The following is a 16,999-nucleotide window of genomic DNA, read 5'->3' on the forward strand; positions in this document are numbered from 1 at the left end:
CTGAGATTTATAAAGCAGTCAAATTTGAATTATCTGTGAATAGATTACCTGGGTTGTGGCTCAATCAGAGCCCATCTGCTGCCCACACCACTGGCTGCAGCCCATTGCCACAGAATAAATATAACACAAAATAAATATTACTTTACTAGGCCTGCTCTGCTCACTGCGATTTAATGCCCTTCCTTCGTTCCATAGGTAGCTATTTACAAGTGAAAGTAAGTGAACTGAAAGTAAGTGAATTACTTAAAAAGTGAATGTACGAAATGTGTTCTTTTAGTGTAGTTTACATATGGTTTTGCTTTATTTAAGTAACCCCACCCCTGCGGTACCCTGAATAATTGCGAATTGCTTATAACACATTTGGGTTTGAGTTTTAGGCTTTCTTTTTGCTTAAGCCTTCAGAAATGGTGGTGGTGGTTTTTGGATTGTTTTTTCTTCTTCTGTTTTCCCCATAACTATGATATTACTTTATTCTGCTTTGTTATCAAGTGAAAGTTCATGTTCTTCCATAACTTCATATGCTGAGATTGTGAGTATAGCACCCATCATGAGACTTTCAATGAAAGTTCCAAAAGCTGACCACTCTTCATACATGTATGCAACCAGACATGTCTTCCACGTTGCCAGCAGTAACGCACATCTTTAACGTAGCTCGCAGAAGCACCCTCCTAGAGTGTGATGGTTCGAAGCTAAGCAGCAGGTCTTGGCTTCCGATTGAGGGCCGTTCTTTGGCCATGAGTCAGTGAATGACAGAAGTAGAACTGAAAACAGTTTTCTGTGAAAACTTTACTATTTTGAATGAAAAAGTACATTAAATAAGTCTTCATTAGAGTTTGATCAGCAACTGCTTCTGGAAGCAATTCATTGAAAGCTGCTGAACCTGCATACTATCTTTGAAGTATTTAACAATTTTATTTTCACATTTGATTTTTTTTTTCTGTTAGAAACTAGGGATTGAGTTCAAACTTAGTTATGCTAAGTTTATAGTAGTCTCAAGTGATATTTCTTATATGATTTTCAATTACTAGCTTGCAAGGAAGAAGACCTAGTTGAATCAGATCCCATTTTCAGCTTGTTTCTCTTAAAGTTATGGTAGCTGATTTTCCAGAAAGAGTTGAAATACATTCCAGGCCCCCAAATGGACCTTCAGACCAGTTCTGTTTCTGTTTTATTTGAAAAGGCAACATGTATGGTCTTGCCATAGCTCATAAAATGCTGTTGGAATAGTATTTTCTATTTTAAAAATTGACTTAAAGTGTCTTAGTTGAATAAAGATAAAAATTATTTTTGTTACACTGATACCTGAATTTTCTTATCCCAGAGATGCAAAATAGTTTTACTTAATCCCATGACTGATGAAATACAAGTGTTCAGTTTAGTTCTGTTTTTCATGTTGAAGCATCTAACTTCCTTAGTTAAGAGCAAGTAAAAAGTTGCATACGTCTGATTCCTTGTGTTCCCAGTTTCTGTTGAAGTCAATTTGTCAGCTGATTCTTCTTTCTCTGTATATATATATATATATATATGAACAAAATATTTTAACTTTTTTATGAAGTTCAACTTTGTATCGACTTTGTGAGGTGGTATCCAAAAGCAGCATGATGCATTTGTATGCCTAGATCTTGGAAGTGGCACAAGCCATTCATTCAGTTTGACCTTAGGTATCCTGCCAGGCTGACATCCTCTGAAGCTACAGAAACATGCACATGGTCCCTTTTAGCCATTAGCTAAAACATGGCATTTGTTAGTCTGACAGACTGTATGCCGCACATGATGGAATGAGTGAGGAATGTCACCTTATTATCATATGCAGTCCAACTAACTCAGAAAAGTCTTGGATGAAGAGTTTCTTCCCATTTCCTCATCATTTTAGAACATAACCAATATGTTATCTGTGCTGATGCTGGTATTGAGTATGTCAAGTATGCTGGGCTAACCATATGTAGGAGCTTTCACAATGTGTCTGGATGAATGAAAATGACAAGCTGATGATGAATTCCTGCCCAAATGCCCCATTTCATCTCTACAACAAATTTTGAGGAGAAAACCCATGGCGTGTCTCTGAGTTCCCCAATCTGTGCTTGTAGGACAGAGGTTCTTACAAATACAACATGCAAAGAAAATCTTGAATCTAGTTTCTGCAGTGAGTTGAACCAGAACACTGGTTCCTATCCATAAAATACATTTTAAAAGGTTTCACAAGTGTCAAGCAAATAAATGTTCTGCATATAGGAAAGAAAGAGGATGTCTGCCCAAGCTTCTTTGGGGTACTAAAGGAAGTAAATCTTGAAAAAGGGGTGTTTAGACATAAAAGTGTGGTGCCTGCAGTAATTGCTTCATCTTGCATCCTCACACAGATATCTGAAATGCTTATCCTGTCTTTCATGTGTGCTCCTCAGAAAGGTCTCCTGGCCAACAAATCTGACTGACTGACTGGACAGATCAGCAACATAAAGGCAGCTAACTAAGACTGTGTCTAGAAACCACTTGGTTAACTTTCACAGAATTTATTTGAAAAAAAAGATTCATAGAAGATTTTTAAAAAAATATATAAATCAAGCTCTTTTACCCATATCTTAAAAAGAACTCAACATTGTAGCTCAAATGATGTATGAGACTAAAAATAGAAGTTTTTAAAGATGCATGGATTAACTATACAGTAAGCATCAGAATTTATTTTATTTTTTTATTAAGGTGCCTAAATTAATCTTGCTCTTATAATAAGAAACTTCATAGGTTTTTGGTGGTTTTTTTTTTTTTTTTTTTTTTTTTTTTCTGATTTTGGAAGTTATTTGCTGCTTACTTCACATCATGTTCCACTTTTCAAGTGAAATAATACTATAAATGAGTGGCTATTATAATCCCCAGACCTCAAAGTCCAGCACACATGGTTTTGTGAACACATGATTTGAACTGAGTGGAACTTTCTCAATGTATTTGTAAGTTAGAGTGTATGGAGGATATATGTTTTATGAGGACTATAAAATCTGCTTAAAGGCCAGGTGTTGACCATCTATTTTGCATTGGTAAAAATCCTCTATGCCTAATGTATGGGAGTTTGCTAATTTCTCTGAGACTATGTAGATTCTGGAAACTGCTCAGCTTTTGGTCCATGGGTGCTGAGATAACACTGAGCACTTCTGGAAATCAAACATTGTGTGTTCACTTAAACCCATTTTTCTGTAGTATGACCTCTGAAGATTTGAACTTTTGTGAATACCCTTACTCAGGCAAAGCCAATCCATGTCAATATTTTACAAAGTCAATTTTTTTTTTCATTCTTCAGCTCAGTGATAACTGTGGAGCTAATTTATGCTGAGGTGATCAAAACATCTTGTTTCAAAAGAAAACAATAGTTTTCACAAATATAACACATCTGCCCAACTGTAATTTTGTCTCATCTTTACTTTTGTCTTTCCATCATAAGGGAAGCTAAGTATTTTTTGTAATTACAACATGTGTGAATTGACTAGTGTATGTCTCAAAGAACTGTTTGCAAACTAACAAAATTATTAAATTTCATCAATGTTAGCCAGATATCTGCCCATATATAGAATAAAAAGAAGACACTACACTCACTGTGATACTTGATATCTAATGCTATTTCTAAATTCCTAAATCCTATTCTTATATTAGCTAAGCCTAGTGATATGGTAATATAGTAATATGGTAATATGGTAATACGGTAATATGGTGAAGTGAATCAGCAAAATGTTACACTTCTGTAAGAGGTTTTATTCACACCACGCCTGTGAACTTCAGCCTGATTTGTACAGGAAAATCCTTGTTCATTGCCTTACACTCTACCCTTATGCATTTTATCACTTTATGTGTTACAGATACTATTCAGATAACAACACCTGTAAATATATACTGCTTGTTGATCTTATATGCCTGAACAAGGAAAATGGGAGGTTAATATATTGATATAGTAGAGCTGGTCTGCTTCTGTCTCTCAGAAAATCCACTTTCACAATCAAGGACAAATATACACTGTACTACTTTAATTCAGCACCATGTGTGTATGCATGGAGATATGGTCTGTAATTACATGGTCACGTAACATTTCCCCCTTGCTTTCTGAGTTTACAGAATGGAGCTGCATGGGGTAATGGATGAATCAGTGCTGTGCAGGGATGGCAGAAACTGTCTTTAGAGCCTCACTGGAGGCTGGGGATGCCAGGAAGAGAAATAATGGGGTATGTTTAAGACAACTGAAGAACTTGCTTCCATATCTGTCTCTGCTGGAGAGATGCTATTTTTTTGTCCTGAGTAGGTCACCTTACCCAGACTTTTCATAGGAGTTCACTGACTGTGTGGCCTTCATTTTCTGAGTGCTTGATTTGAGGCTGTACTATAGTGTTAAATAAGTGCTGAACACACAGAGCTGCAAATGAAAGCAATCAGTGCTGTGCTTTGAGCATATTAAGTGCTATATATTGCTGTGTACTTGGAAAAAATTGGGTCCCATCTGTATCAAACTGGGTTCTCCAAGTTAGTAGATTTTTTTCACCTCAATTTCTGTATACCTCCCCTTTCTGAAATTGCAGAATTGCCTACTCATCTCTTAGGACATAATGAAGATAAATTCATTAATGTTTGTGCAGCAATAAAAAGTCAATAATGAAATGAATAATCTGGCTTTCAGAATGGGTTGAAGAGATGTAGTAAATAAAACATGTGGCCCCATGTTAAATAGTCAGAAGGAAACAAAATCCTGAATAGACTTTCACTAAATAAGTATCAAGTTTTGTGCAGTGAATAAGGCAAGAAGCTTTCCTGTAAGGTAGAGCTTGATCAGGAAAGTAAAGATTGCGTCACAAAGGAAGTATCTTGATGTATGTTTTAAGATATTAATGTATTTTACTTCTGTGATATTATTAATGGTTCTAAATACATGGGGGCTACGTTTGCATCTATAATCCCATAGTTATTTTTCAAAGACTTAAACTTGAAAAAAAATTACAATGTAGTACTGAAAGTCATATGAAACATCAGTGAGTTTGGATTTGCTACATTTTTACTAGAGCTAATGAGTCAACTGAGAGTAGCAGAAGGTTTTTGTCCTCTCTGTGGACAAGCGGTGGTGAGGGTAGTGCAATAAGCCAGAAAAAGAATTATAAGACAAAAAAATCGGGGATTTAATTTTGGGCAGTGGGGGACACCATGTTTTACTGACATAAATTTCCATTCTCTTTGCCTAGTAATCATTATCTTCACCTATCATTTCTCTGCACATCTATTCTCCCACTCTTTTTATACATGACTTTCCCAACTGACTAGTGATCTCTATTTTTCTTATCCACTTCTACTGCTATTTCCCCAGATGTCCCTTCTATATTTCTAGTCAGCTCCCAGGTCCCTTCCCTATCCATCCATGCATGTTTCCATCCCTGCTGACTGCCAGCTTTAATATTCCTGCACAAGACTCTCAGCTTGTCTCAATGTCTTTGCCTCATTTGCCTAGTAGATTGCCATGGCTTGCACTTTTGATCTGTGGTGGTTTAGCCCCTGCCGGGGTCTGAGACCACGCGGCCGCTGCCCCTCCCCCACAAAGGGAGTGAAATACAAAGCCCCAAGACTGAAATAAGGAAAGGTTTAATACAACAGTGCAATAGCAACACAACCAACAACAATAACAATAACAGTAACAGTGATAGCAACGAACAGAGCAAAATAGCTACCAAATACAGCAGTTTGAAGCACGATGTACAAAACCACGAGTGCACCGCGCTCCGCCCAGGAAAAAATGTGACCTGCCAGGATGTGACGTCCACATGGTATCTGAATAACCCGGCTAGAGCTCCCCCCCACTGCTGGGGAAACTTAACCCTATCCTGGTTAAACCAGGACAGATCCCAGCCAGCTCTATCTCCTGAAGTCCAGTTTGGTGCTGGAATTTGGTACACTGCTGATTCTAGTCATAGTCTCTCTCCTGCCTTCCACCTATTTTTCATTTGATCCTAACTGACACCTCAATTTCTCCTCCCTTCCCCATCTCCTGGTCTTTCATGTTTTTTTCCTCAGACCACATTCTGCCTACCTCTTCCCAGTTCTTCCTCTACCCCAACATCTCCCTTCCATACTTCTTTACTCCTGCCAATGTACTAGCACAGTGGGAACATGGTGCTCCTGCTCTTCTGTAGCGATCAGTTCCCAGGGCACCGCACAGTGACAGACAGCAGCGAAAGAATAGTAATAAGGGAAAGTTTGGTTTCACCATAGTAAGGATAATATAGTTGCAGTATGGTTTTAGAGAGAAGCTGCCAGGAGAATTTGTATTTTAGAAGGCGTATTTAAACCACAGTTCCTCTATGAGGATGGCATGTACATTATTTAGTACACATAGGAACTGGGTGAAGAGGTTTGTGGAGGCTCTGTGGGATGTGACTGAATATGCACTTTGGTGAGCTCTCAGCACTGTGGGAAGTGTGAGTATGTTCAGTGATTATGGATTCCTAGGAGAATTTCAGTTCTTCAGTTCAAGCAGCTTTTCTGAGCATGGGTAAGTAGAATTTTTCAAAGCTGTATTGCTTGGCTTAATTTGGGCAGTTTAATCCAGTGTGGCACATGCCTGACATCATCCTGTCTGCCAAATTTTGGGTTCCAGTTTAAAATCACTGGAACAGTAAAGATTTTCAAGACATATAAACACATATAAAATTCTATTTGTCATAATCCTGTTCTTAGAAGTAGCTGAATCATTTTGGCCAAAATTAAAAAAAAAAAAAAAAAAGCATATGATATTCAACCTGCAGCAGAGATTCAGTGCAGCTGATTTCAGCTCAAGCACTTAAAGTTTACTGAAGTTATAAGCAAAAGAAAAGGTATATGGATGGTGGGAAGCCTACATTAAGCTTACAAATGGGTGGTCCTATCAACTTGTTGAAAGTGATTAAGAACAAATTTTAAGTTCAGGTTCTGTTCAGAAGCTTTCCCTGAAATATTTTCAGTGCCATCAACAGAGCCACCTCACAAAGCATTTCAGGGTCTTAGCTAAATCAGCACTGTAGATTTGTGCTCATTAAGCAGTTGTGAGCAGAGAGTCTATAAGCAAGGGATGTCCTTTGTTTCGCAGAGATATAATTATATTGCTGACAATGAAAATTAATTTGGGAGTGACGTTATTTAAACTATGTATGGCAGAGAGCATTCAAATTACACAAAATGTAGAAAATGTAAAAGTAGTACAATATACTGAACAGTGGAAATTAAAAAACTTAACTGAAGGAAAGAGGAAGCGAAAGATGGAGGAAAACATCTAGTATTTTGCATTGGTTTAGTGAAAAGAAAAATGGATACAAACAAAGCCACCCATGCCATTCTGTTACTGTGATACAAGAAGCTTTACAAGACTGAGTGACCTGAAATGCTTGACTTGGCTCTTGGGAGAACCCCGAGATATAACTGTCATTTTTGAATTCAGAAAATCTGTATATGCAGTCTACTCTATTTCAGTATTTATGAGTCACCCATTATTGTGCTAAGAACCTATTGATATTGCTCATCTTCAGAGTAAGCCATGCAAGTGTCTCCAACAAACTTGGCAGTGGACTTGAGTTTCAAGTCTTGGAGTAATCAATAGGATAGTGTAATTCCTGACCTCAAACAATGTAGCAAGAAAAGACTAGCTTTAGGTATTGAAGCAGAGCACTGAAATCAAAAGGATCCTGTAGGCTGTTGTGGATGAAGGCAACAGAGATGTTTCACGTTATGGCTATGAATCTCAAACACACTACAATACTATAATATGAGTCAGAAACATTCCACAAAATTTCATAATACTTGAGTAATGACACAGAATTTTGTTATTCAAATTTTCTAGATTGGGACTGGAGGAGGCAAGGGAAGACAGTAACAGAAGGGGATGGGAGACAACAAGGAGGCAGGAATGTGCTGCTCTTTTTTACTACTTTTGCAAGTTTTGATGAGCAGACTTTTTTCTTTCCTCTTGCCTCTGTAACAGAGTTTGACCATGTGTCAGTATACTATATTTTGTTAGTACAGATACAGCTGAGCCAGAAAACCCACTTTTTACAGATTCTTGGAGGAATTCATGGTGGAAGTCTTGGTAAAGATTCTTACACTTCACTCAACCATTGTGATGTAGGTTGCCAAAATCACTTGTATTGTCTTTCCAGAAAAACCAAAGACCACTTCATGTATGCATACGTTAAAGAATCTAGACTTTTGAACTATTAAGTTTTAAGTGCTATTTGCAACAAATAAGTTTGTAAAAAATCCACGGACTGCTATATGTGCTATACAATATTTGTCAGGTAACTGTAGAAAACAAACAATGAAACAAAAAAACCCAAACCAAATAATTCTCTACAGGTTATTTTTTAAAAATTCAGGAAGTGTTTGTGTTCAGGGAAAATTTTATTCCCTGTAAATAGATCACCTACTTCTGTCTGTGACATTTAACATCAAGAAAGAGGAATATTTAAACTGGAGGTCTGTAGTTAGCTACATGACAAGACATAGTACAAGAATTTATTTGGGTCAGAAAAAAGTATCCTTAAAAGTGGAAATAAAGCCAAAGTGATGTTAATAAAACTGAACATAGATGTTGGCTAAGAGGAGCAAATATGTGAAGGTACCTAGAAAAGCTAAACAGGAATTGTTAAAGTATCTCAGAAATAGAAAGTCTGCAGAAGAGTCATTAGGTCTGCTAGACCACCAGAGGATAAAGAGTCAATCCAAAATGATCAGGAGATGGCAAAGAAAATAAATTCTTTTGCTTTAGTATTCTCAAAAGACAAAGGAGAAATACAAGCACTAACAGAATTCTTTACAGATAATTTCAGAGACATTCTGTTAGCGAGCCAAAAAGAGGTGAATAATTCAGAAAGAAAGTCTGGAAGGTAAATGAGAAGGATTTTACAGTGTATTTCAGAGAGAAACCCAAAACCTGAGTCACTAATAAAATATGTCATTTAAATGACATTTTATATGAGTTGTTAATTAACATTGTGGATTTCTTTGTAAATGCACTCTAAAGGATTATTCTGGAAACTGAATGGGAGAGCCAATCTCACCACTTACATGACATATTGGAAATGCAGCTCAAGTTGGAGGTAGAAAAAAATGCAAGAAATCAGGGATGGTAGAAGCATTTGTATATGAAGGGATGCTGAACACACAGATTGAACAGCAACACAGAAAAGTAAACCAAGGCTGAACTAGAGGTATTAAAAAAGGTGAATGATACTGTGAAGATAAAGTATTTTTCTTTTTTTTTCCCACAGGCTAGAAATGAGCACGTAGTAAGCTGGTGAAGGTCATGAGGAGACTCTCATTGACTCTCTGAACTTTGGGTCAGACTCTTAGGCTTAGGTTTGCCCACCTAACTTGCAGCATTTAGCCACAGAACCAAGGTTAAAAGTCTCCACTCCAAACACTAAACTTCACTCTAACATCCCTCTGTAGTCAGGGAGGAATTGGAAAATTCAGCCTACATAAAGTCTGAGTTGTGTCCTAAAGCTACCTGTCTCTTCCATGGAGAGGAAGTTTAGACTAGTGCCTCAAATTAGGCAGGGTGTATCCAGCACGTTGAATAAGAATTAACAATGAGGTTTAATTTTATTTTCTAAATAACGTTGATGGAATTGTATTAGTCTTCAAGTCAGACAATGCTAGGGCTCTTCATGTCTTATGCTGATGGTGGAAACAGCATTTTCTGTGAACTGTAATGGCACTTGGAAAAGTTAGATATTCTCAATATAGGTTAATGCTTCAATGCCTTTCTAGATATGGCCAAGTAAGAAAAGTATCCCTTTTTGCATAATAAATGATTAACTGTACATCTCCAATCACATCTGGAAAACATTGCTGTTTCATTCTGAATAGCTGACATTCTCTGTTAATGATTTTGTCAGCATATGCTTCTTCTGCTCTTGCAAAATATTTGATACAATATTAATGTAGAAATAATAAAAATAAAACCTACAGATTTTCCTATTTTCTCATAAATCAGTATGGCTCAGCATAAACTTACTAACATTTTTTTTCCATATTTTACACCATTATCAGAGTAAAACAAGCTTCTTTTCCTGATTTACTCTGAGACTATGGGAGGGAAACTAGAAAGCAGGCAATCCCTGCCAGCAATGAGAGAGAGAGCTTGTTCAGCAGCCTGACTGGAAAGGACACCCCACCCCTCTAAACTTCTGGGGAGAACATTCCTTTTCCTTCTCCAGCAGCTAGAAGTAGACTGAGGTTAAAAAAAAAAAAAAAAAAAAAAAAAGGGTAGAAAATACTAAATTAGGAAATAATAAAGTGCTGGGCAGATTAGCTGGTGATAATGAATCTTTTCTACCTTCAGAAGCTAAGAAGAAAAAAGAAGTAGGGGAGATGAGAGCTGCTTCTCTCTGGCAGCCAGAGGGGCGAGGCTGAGCGTGGCAAGAGGGGAATACTGGCTGCTGGGTGGAGTGGATGGATAAAGTGGGTGTGAGTTGTGACACGCCTTGGGAAGGAGCCACCACAGCATGCTCTGTTCAGCCAGCTTTGCAGTTGGCCTTCTCTGACAGAGTGATACATTTCAACCAGAAGAAATTAAGCATTAGACTGATGTAAAAATTCAAATGATGCACCACAAAACAAAATGGTACAATTTGATACTAACTGCTGGTTAGCACTTTCTGGTCAATATGACGATCATCACTTAATTATAGGCTTGTTTGCAGGAAGTTCAGCCTTCTAAGAGCTATGGTTTTAAATATAACACAGTGATTAGAAACAGTTATTAACGAGTTGGTGCCGTTATTCCCCTTGAGTCTGTAAAGGAGAAATTAGAAATCCTATTTGAAGATGAAATATGACCACTAGAGGATTCATTCAAGATCCTGAATGAGTGAGGCATCCTGTTCCTCACTCATGCTCTGCAAGACCAGCCAGAAAATAGAATAAATACTTTCTGGAATATTTGGGTGAATAAATGGCAATCCAGAAGTCAGGGAAAATTTATCAACTAAGTAGTGTAACTAGGATAACATAGAAATAAATCCACAAGCCCTGCTTTTAGTTAATTTTTTCTTCTCTTGCATATTCTGTGGGGTTTTCTCTATTTTCTTTTGTTAGTTGTTTCTCCTTTCCCCACATTATCTCTTGTCTGTCCATCCCTCCAATCCACCCTTCCATTATTCTTTCCTAGTGGTTGCCTTCTCATTCTGACAGTTAATCTCAATAAGCCATTCACTCTACCAGTTGAATCTGGGATATGTCTTATGGGTACCTTAGATTCAGCTGTTTATTGAATATATTGAATAACAAACCCCAATTATTTTTTAAAATCTCTCTCTCATTTCATATTTATTTACTTACTACTTTAGTCAATTGATTTATTCTTTCCCCATCCATCTGGCCCTCAGCCACAAACACTTGCTTAATCTTGCTTTCTCTCCCATAACCACAATTACTCACCCACAACTAGTAGATCATCCTTATTTAGGAAATTACTTGCAATTTGGAAAGGGTAAAAGAGATACCAGCACCACCACCAACAAAATCTAGGACCAAAACAGGAACTACTGGCTGTTGATTGATGTATCAGTGATGTAAAAAAAACCCAACCAAACTCAACCCTTGAAAATAATATGTTTCTTAAATAGACTTGAAGACAGACTCCTGGCACTGCTCATCAGTAGGGAAAGTTCTCTGAAAAAACACACGGAAAGGTAATTGATATGCCTGTGTGATTATCACAATGCATTTAAATTTAAGGAGAGAAGATTGTTTCAACCCAGTCATGTCTTGTTTTAACTGTTCAGGATATTATTTGTTTCTCTATACCTTCCCTTGGCTATGGTGGATGCGTTTGTATCTTTATTTGCATCTCAGTAAATCAGGCTTTTCTAATTGGTGTGTGAATATTCATCTAATTTTGCTGCTGGTATCTGCTATTCAACTTTGGCTGAGGCCTGGGTTTTGCAGTTGGAATCATCACACATCTTGACTTCATGGAGCTGGGGAAGGTCATAAGGGTCTTTATTCATAAAATTGGTATAAAATTGGGGCCTGAGAGTGTAGATTAACATATTAAAGTATATGATGTAGAATATATAATATACAATATCAGCTGACTAACATTACCTCTGAAGCTTAACTTTTTTGTTTTTCCTTATTTTACGGTTTTAGTGCAGACTGCTAACCTCATTTTTGTGTTTAATTCTAAGTCAGTTGTGAGGAAAAGGTTGATAATGGCTAAACTCGAGAGATCCAACATCAAAAGAAATTTTCAACATTTGGACAAAATAAAACCAGGTGTGAATAAAATCATATTGCAATAGTAAGTGTTATGAAAGCCATTAAAGTACATTTGAATCTGGTGTTCTATTCATTTTCAAAGCTGACATTTGTAAATGTATATAGGCAGGACTCTTGTAAATTTAAAACAGAGCATTAGGACTTGCTCTGGAATCTGTAGCATCATCATACTGTATTTTGTTGATATGTAATAATTCATAGTTTTGTGTCTTTGAGCAGGGACCATCACATTTTTATAATTGAATAGTATTCTTGTTGGTTAGCGTATGAAGTAAGACCAAAAATGTTACTAAATGATATGTAATAATTCATAATTTTGTGTCTTTGAGCAGGGGCCATCACATTTTTATAACTGAATAGTATCCTTGTTGGTTAGCATGTAAAGACCAAAAATGTTACTAAACAAAGATGTTTGTAGCATCTTGGAATAGGTATGTAGTGTCTTTGATAGCACACTTCATTACATATCCTCAATATCTGTTCTAATGAATGGTCTTAAGGATTTTTTTGGTAATTTGCTAGCTGCTTTTAAGTTAGAGCTGTTGTATTTCCATCTTGTCCCTTTGATAAATGTTGCAATAGTGTGAATCTTAGACAGCCTTTCTGTAATTTTGAAGGAAAATAGGAGAAGTTGTATTATCATTTCTGTCTATGAAATTTATTTCTGAAGTGAATGCCATACATATTTCTGAAATGAATGCCAAATGTATTTTCTAGAAGTGAGTGCCACTGAAAGCCAGGGCAAGCAATTTATACCGTGCATAATAATGATATTAATTTTTATGGTGTGTATAAGTTACATTTTGATTAGTTTTTTGCATGATTAAAAATTTGCAAAGCCTTTATGGCCCCCAGGAGCCTACCTGTAATAAACAGCTCTCACCTTCCAAACCATAAAACAGGTCTGCAGTACTTGAACATTAGAGCTAATTGCCTTGCTACATCAAAGGGAGCACCACAAGACTGAGAAAAATCACAGAAGGGGGGGTGGGGAGCAGGGGGCAGTTTCACCTCTAAAGGTTATGTGTTTGTGGCTTGGTGGAGCCCTGTAAAGTTATGGCCTCAGAACTGCTGTTTGCGATTAAGTTGATGGGGAAAGTCTATCCCGCAATCTCTCCCCGCTGCTGACACAGAGTCTTTGTTCACATTCAGATTTCTCAAACTGTTGCCAGGGTCAGGCTGAGGTCAGACACCACGATGATGTATAGGAGAACATGTCTGGGAATTTCTCTCACACTTAAAACACATACCAGAAAAACAGGAGAGCACCCTGCAAAAATTGTCTGATGAGACCCAGATGATACTGTAGCTTTTCTTTTAGTACCTTCATAATTTTCTTTCTCTTTGCCTGACACACACACAATGTTTTATTAATGTGTGCCACGATAGCCCTTACAATTTTATGTCCCCTCAAGATAAGGACACTCAGTAGCACTTTGACACTTCATTTTCCAGCCCAGGGGGATTGGGCCAGTAAATCTAGTAAAAGCAGCAATGCATCCGTTCCCAAGGATGAGTCGAAAAGGGATTGCCATCGGCTCCATGAGGCGACCGGGCCTGACACTGGATACGAGCCTCATGTGTGCACGCTCGGCATTAACACAGCCCGAGCCAGGCATGATCACAGGCTCGCAGCATCCCAAACCGTGCTCCCCCGCCACCCTGACAAACACAGCCCCACTTCCAGCTGCGACAGGGATGCCTACCATGTTTGATTAGCTATCATCGCGGGAGGGGGCAGAGGACTGCAGGGGGGAGAGAGCTAAAACAGCACGAGAGAGGTTTCCATTCTGATGGAAATTTTTTTTTATATATATGCAATTATTTTTAAAATAGGGGACCATCTTTCTCCCCGTATTGTTCAAAAAAGTGGACATGCATGCTTAGTCCTAACTTACTGTACTTCGATGTCAATGCAAAACACATTGATCTGCGGTTCAGATTTTTTTTTTTGTTTGGTTTCCAAAATTGCGGCTATATTTTTCTCTTCCGATTTACAAAAGGTTTTGCAGAGAGTTCAGAGTCGGATAGGTTCACCACATCGATCTGAGAGTTGTTTGCCTAGGCATACAGTTTCAGTGCATGGCTGGCAAGTAAGGCACTAAGCAGCAATTTTTTTGTGCTCAGCTGCTACATATGACAGAGGATATTTCATTCGGCTGTCAGAATGTTATTAATAAAACATGGGGTGCGAAGAGGGCCACTATTTCCCCTTTCAATCACTATAGCATTTACAATGAAAATTTTATGCAGTGTGTAATTTTCAGTTAATGCTTGACACTTAAAATGTCGGTAGCTGCATTTTGTATGGTTCCTGAAGGGTTAATTGTATCATGTTCCTTGCATAAAAGCTCTGCTTATCAAAAGTGAATAGAAGAGTGTATGCAAATGTGTGTCTGTGACCTTTTGCCTTTCCAGGGTTAATTTATATGGTCATTAAAGATTTTATGAAATTGAGCGGCCTGGTGCTTCACATCCCATTTTACCTTCACCTCCTAATTTATATAATTCCTACCTGAACTGGGAAATATGATTTTTATTTTTTTGTGTGCAGCAATGAAAACAGCATGCTGTGCTGTAGGGAGTTGCAAGTCTGGTTATCTGGCATTACTCAGATTGCTAAAAATTCATTAAAATGTGACATCAGCACAGTGAGAGACAAATGATCACAGGATGAAAAGGAACAGTGGGCCTTTCACGGATTAGTGCTACACAGCCCCAGCATAGAAGCTAACTGCATAAACAGATTAATCCACCAGTAGCAGCATAGCTAAGATTTACCGAATAATTAAATGGGCCTGAGTTACTGTGAAGATTTCCATGTAATCTAGCTGGTGTGAACATGTAAGTGAGGTGTGGGTAATGCTGCTTCCTCAGAAGCCATATACCAAGTTGCATCATTTATCCTGAATGGCTCCCCCTGGAGACAAAATTTGAGACTTCTCCCGCAAAGCCAGAGGTTTATATTTAATACAGTACCTAATACCTAATACTTACTTACTGCAATTAGCGGGATACTGCTTCACTAATAGGATTTATACTGCAATTCGCCCTTTTTTTTTCTTTTTTCTTTTTTTTTTTTTTTTTTTGGCTCCAAGATGCATTTTTACACGTGCTTGCTTTTGTTCCAGCCTGTGTGTTGTGTGTGTGCATGCGTGTGTGTGTATTTTAACGCAAATCATTTCTAGCCAAAGAATATGAAATGACAGGCTTTAAATCTGTCACAGTGGTGGAAAGCAGGTACTCTGATAAAGACATGGTCAGAATTTCTGGATAGATTTTGAAATATTGCAAATTATTCGTAATTAATGTCCAACCTCTTTAAAGTTCTGTTTTTTCCATTTTCTTCCCCCCACCCCTCCTCCACCCTGTTTTGACACCCTCTGTTAGTTCTGTTCTTATTACAGGACATATTTCTTAACTGCTGTTAAGTGGTCACTGAGTTTGTTTTCTAAGATCTTTTCTGTGCTTATCCACAGAAGAACAAGGTGAAGATACGGAAGGGTCTGCTAAAAGTACATCAGTGTCTGTGGCTGATGATAAAGACTCAAGTGAGAGAGACAATAGTGAAGGCAAAAAATCTAGTAAAGACTCTGGTAAGATGCTAGAATTTTGTTTTCCCCCTTTTTTTAACTTATGAAATGCTCTTTCATTTTAAACTGTCTGGACATTTCCACTACTATTCATTGCATGTGCATTTTGCATGTGATTTCTATCAGTAGCCTCCCATTGACCTATTTTTAATCATAACCATCTGACAGGATAGATGCGGATAAGTTGAAGAATATTACAGGACGACCAGTGAGATTATTTTTTAATCAAATCAGTTTGTGTGCTTGTAATTTTTTAAGCGCCTTTCATTAATCTTAGCTGTACTTGTGATTCCTCTGATGGCATATTAATTTTTCATAAGCATAGGATTAGGTACCACTTGAATTTTTTCTTCAATCAGGTTTTGCCCCCCTTTTAATGCAAAGAATGTGGGGTTTTTTGTTTTTATTATTTTTTGCTCTTGCTCTCTGATCAGTTACTCCCAAGAATCTGGCCTCTTCCTGGGCATTTATTTGATGCATTTTGAAAAAAATACACAAAATCCAGTGAAAAAGTTTACAGATGATTCAGCCTAAGAAAGAGGAAATATCATTGAAAACGGATTATGGGTTGGGTAATTTTGATCTCCTGGAATAGACAAAATCCAGTAATGAAAGCTACTGTCTTTGAAAACAAAACCCCTATGTCATGACATTTACTTGTGCACAAACAAACCCAGGGCCAGCATCTGGTGTAGATACCCAAGGCTTTTTCTGTGTTTGATTTGGCAAATATGTGACTTCATCCATGCTTTTTATGTATGAGATGGAAATCTATGGTCACAATGAATATTACATTGGCTACTTTTGCCGCACGCTATACCTAGTTACATTATGTTGGATTCACTGAAGCAGAAGAAGTGCTGAAACAGGTTGAAGCCTATTAGTTTCAGGTAGTCATATATCTTTTCCTTGTATGCCAATGACAGCAGCATACAAAGGAGGTTGTATTGTCCATAAAGACATATAGTTGTAGAGAAAATACCATTTTCTGTATGAGCTTCTTTACACCCAAATTCTCCCATACTGTAATTTGCTCTTTACATATTAAACATTTTTGGATTTATTTTCAAAAAAATATTATAGATGGCCCTTTCTATGCCGAATCAATTCAGAAGACTGACTTAAAGATTAAAGCTTCC

The 16,999-nt window shown here is 37.4% G+C and overlaps 1 protein-coding gene across 1 annotated transcript in view; it reads left to right on the plus strand.

The window, feature by feature from the left end:
- ZFHX4 (zinc finger homeobox 4) overlaps positions 1–16,999 on the plus strand; it is a 151,331-nt gene that overhangs the window by 109,468 nt on the left and 24,864 nt on the right. Inside the window, exon 5 of the mRNA XM_074883228.1 lies at positions 15,747–15,863. Coding sequence (XP_074739329.1) covers positions 15,747–15,863 — 117 coding nt within the window. The remainder of the gene's footprint in view (positions 1–15,746; positions 15,864–16,999) is intronic.

The sequence above is a fragment of the Strix uralensis genome, chromosome 1 (genome assembly GCF_047716275.1).
Source record: "Strix uralensis isolate ZFMK-TIS-50842 chromosome 1, bStrUra1, whole genome shotgun sequence".
In the NCBI taxonomy this organism is placed as follows: Eukaryota; Metazoa; Chordata; class Aves; order Strigiformes; family Strigidae; genus Strix; species Strix uralensis.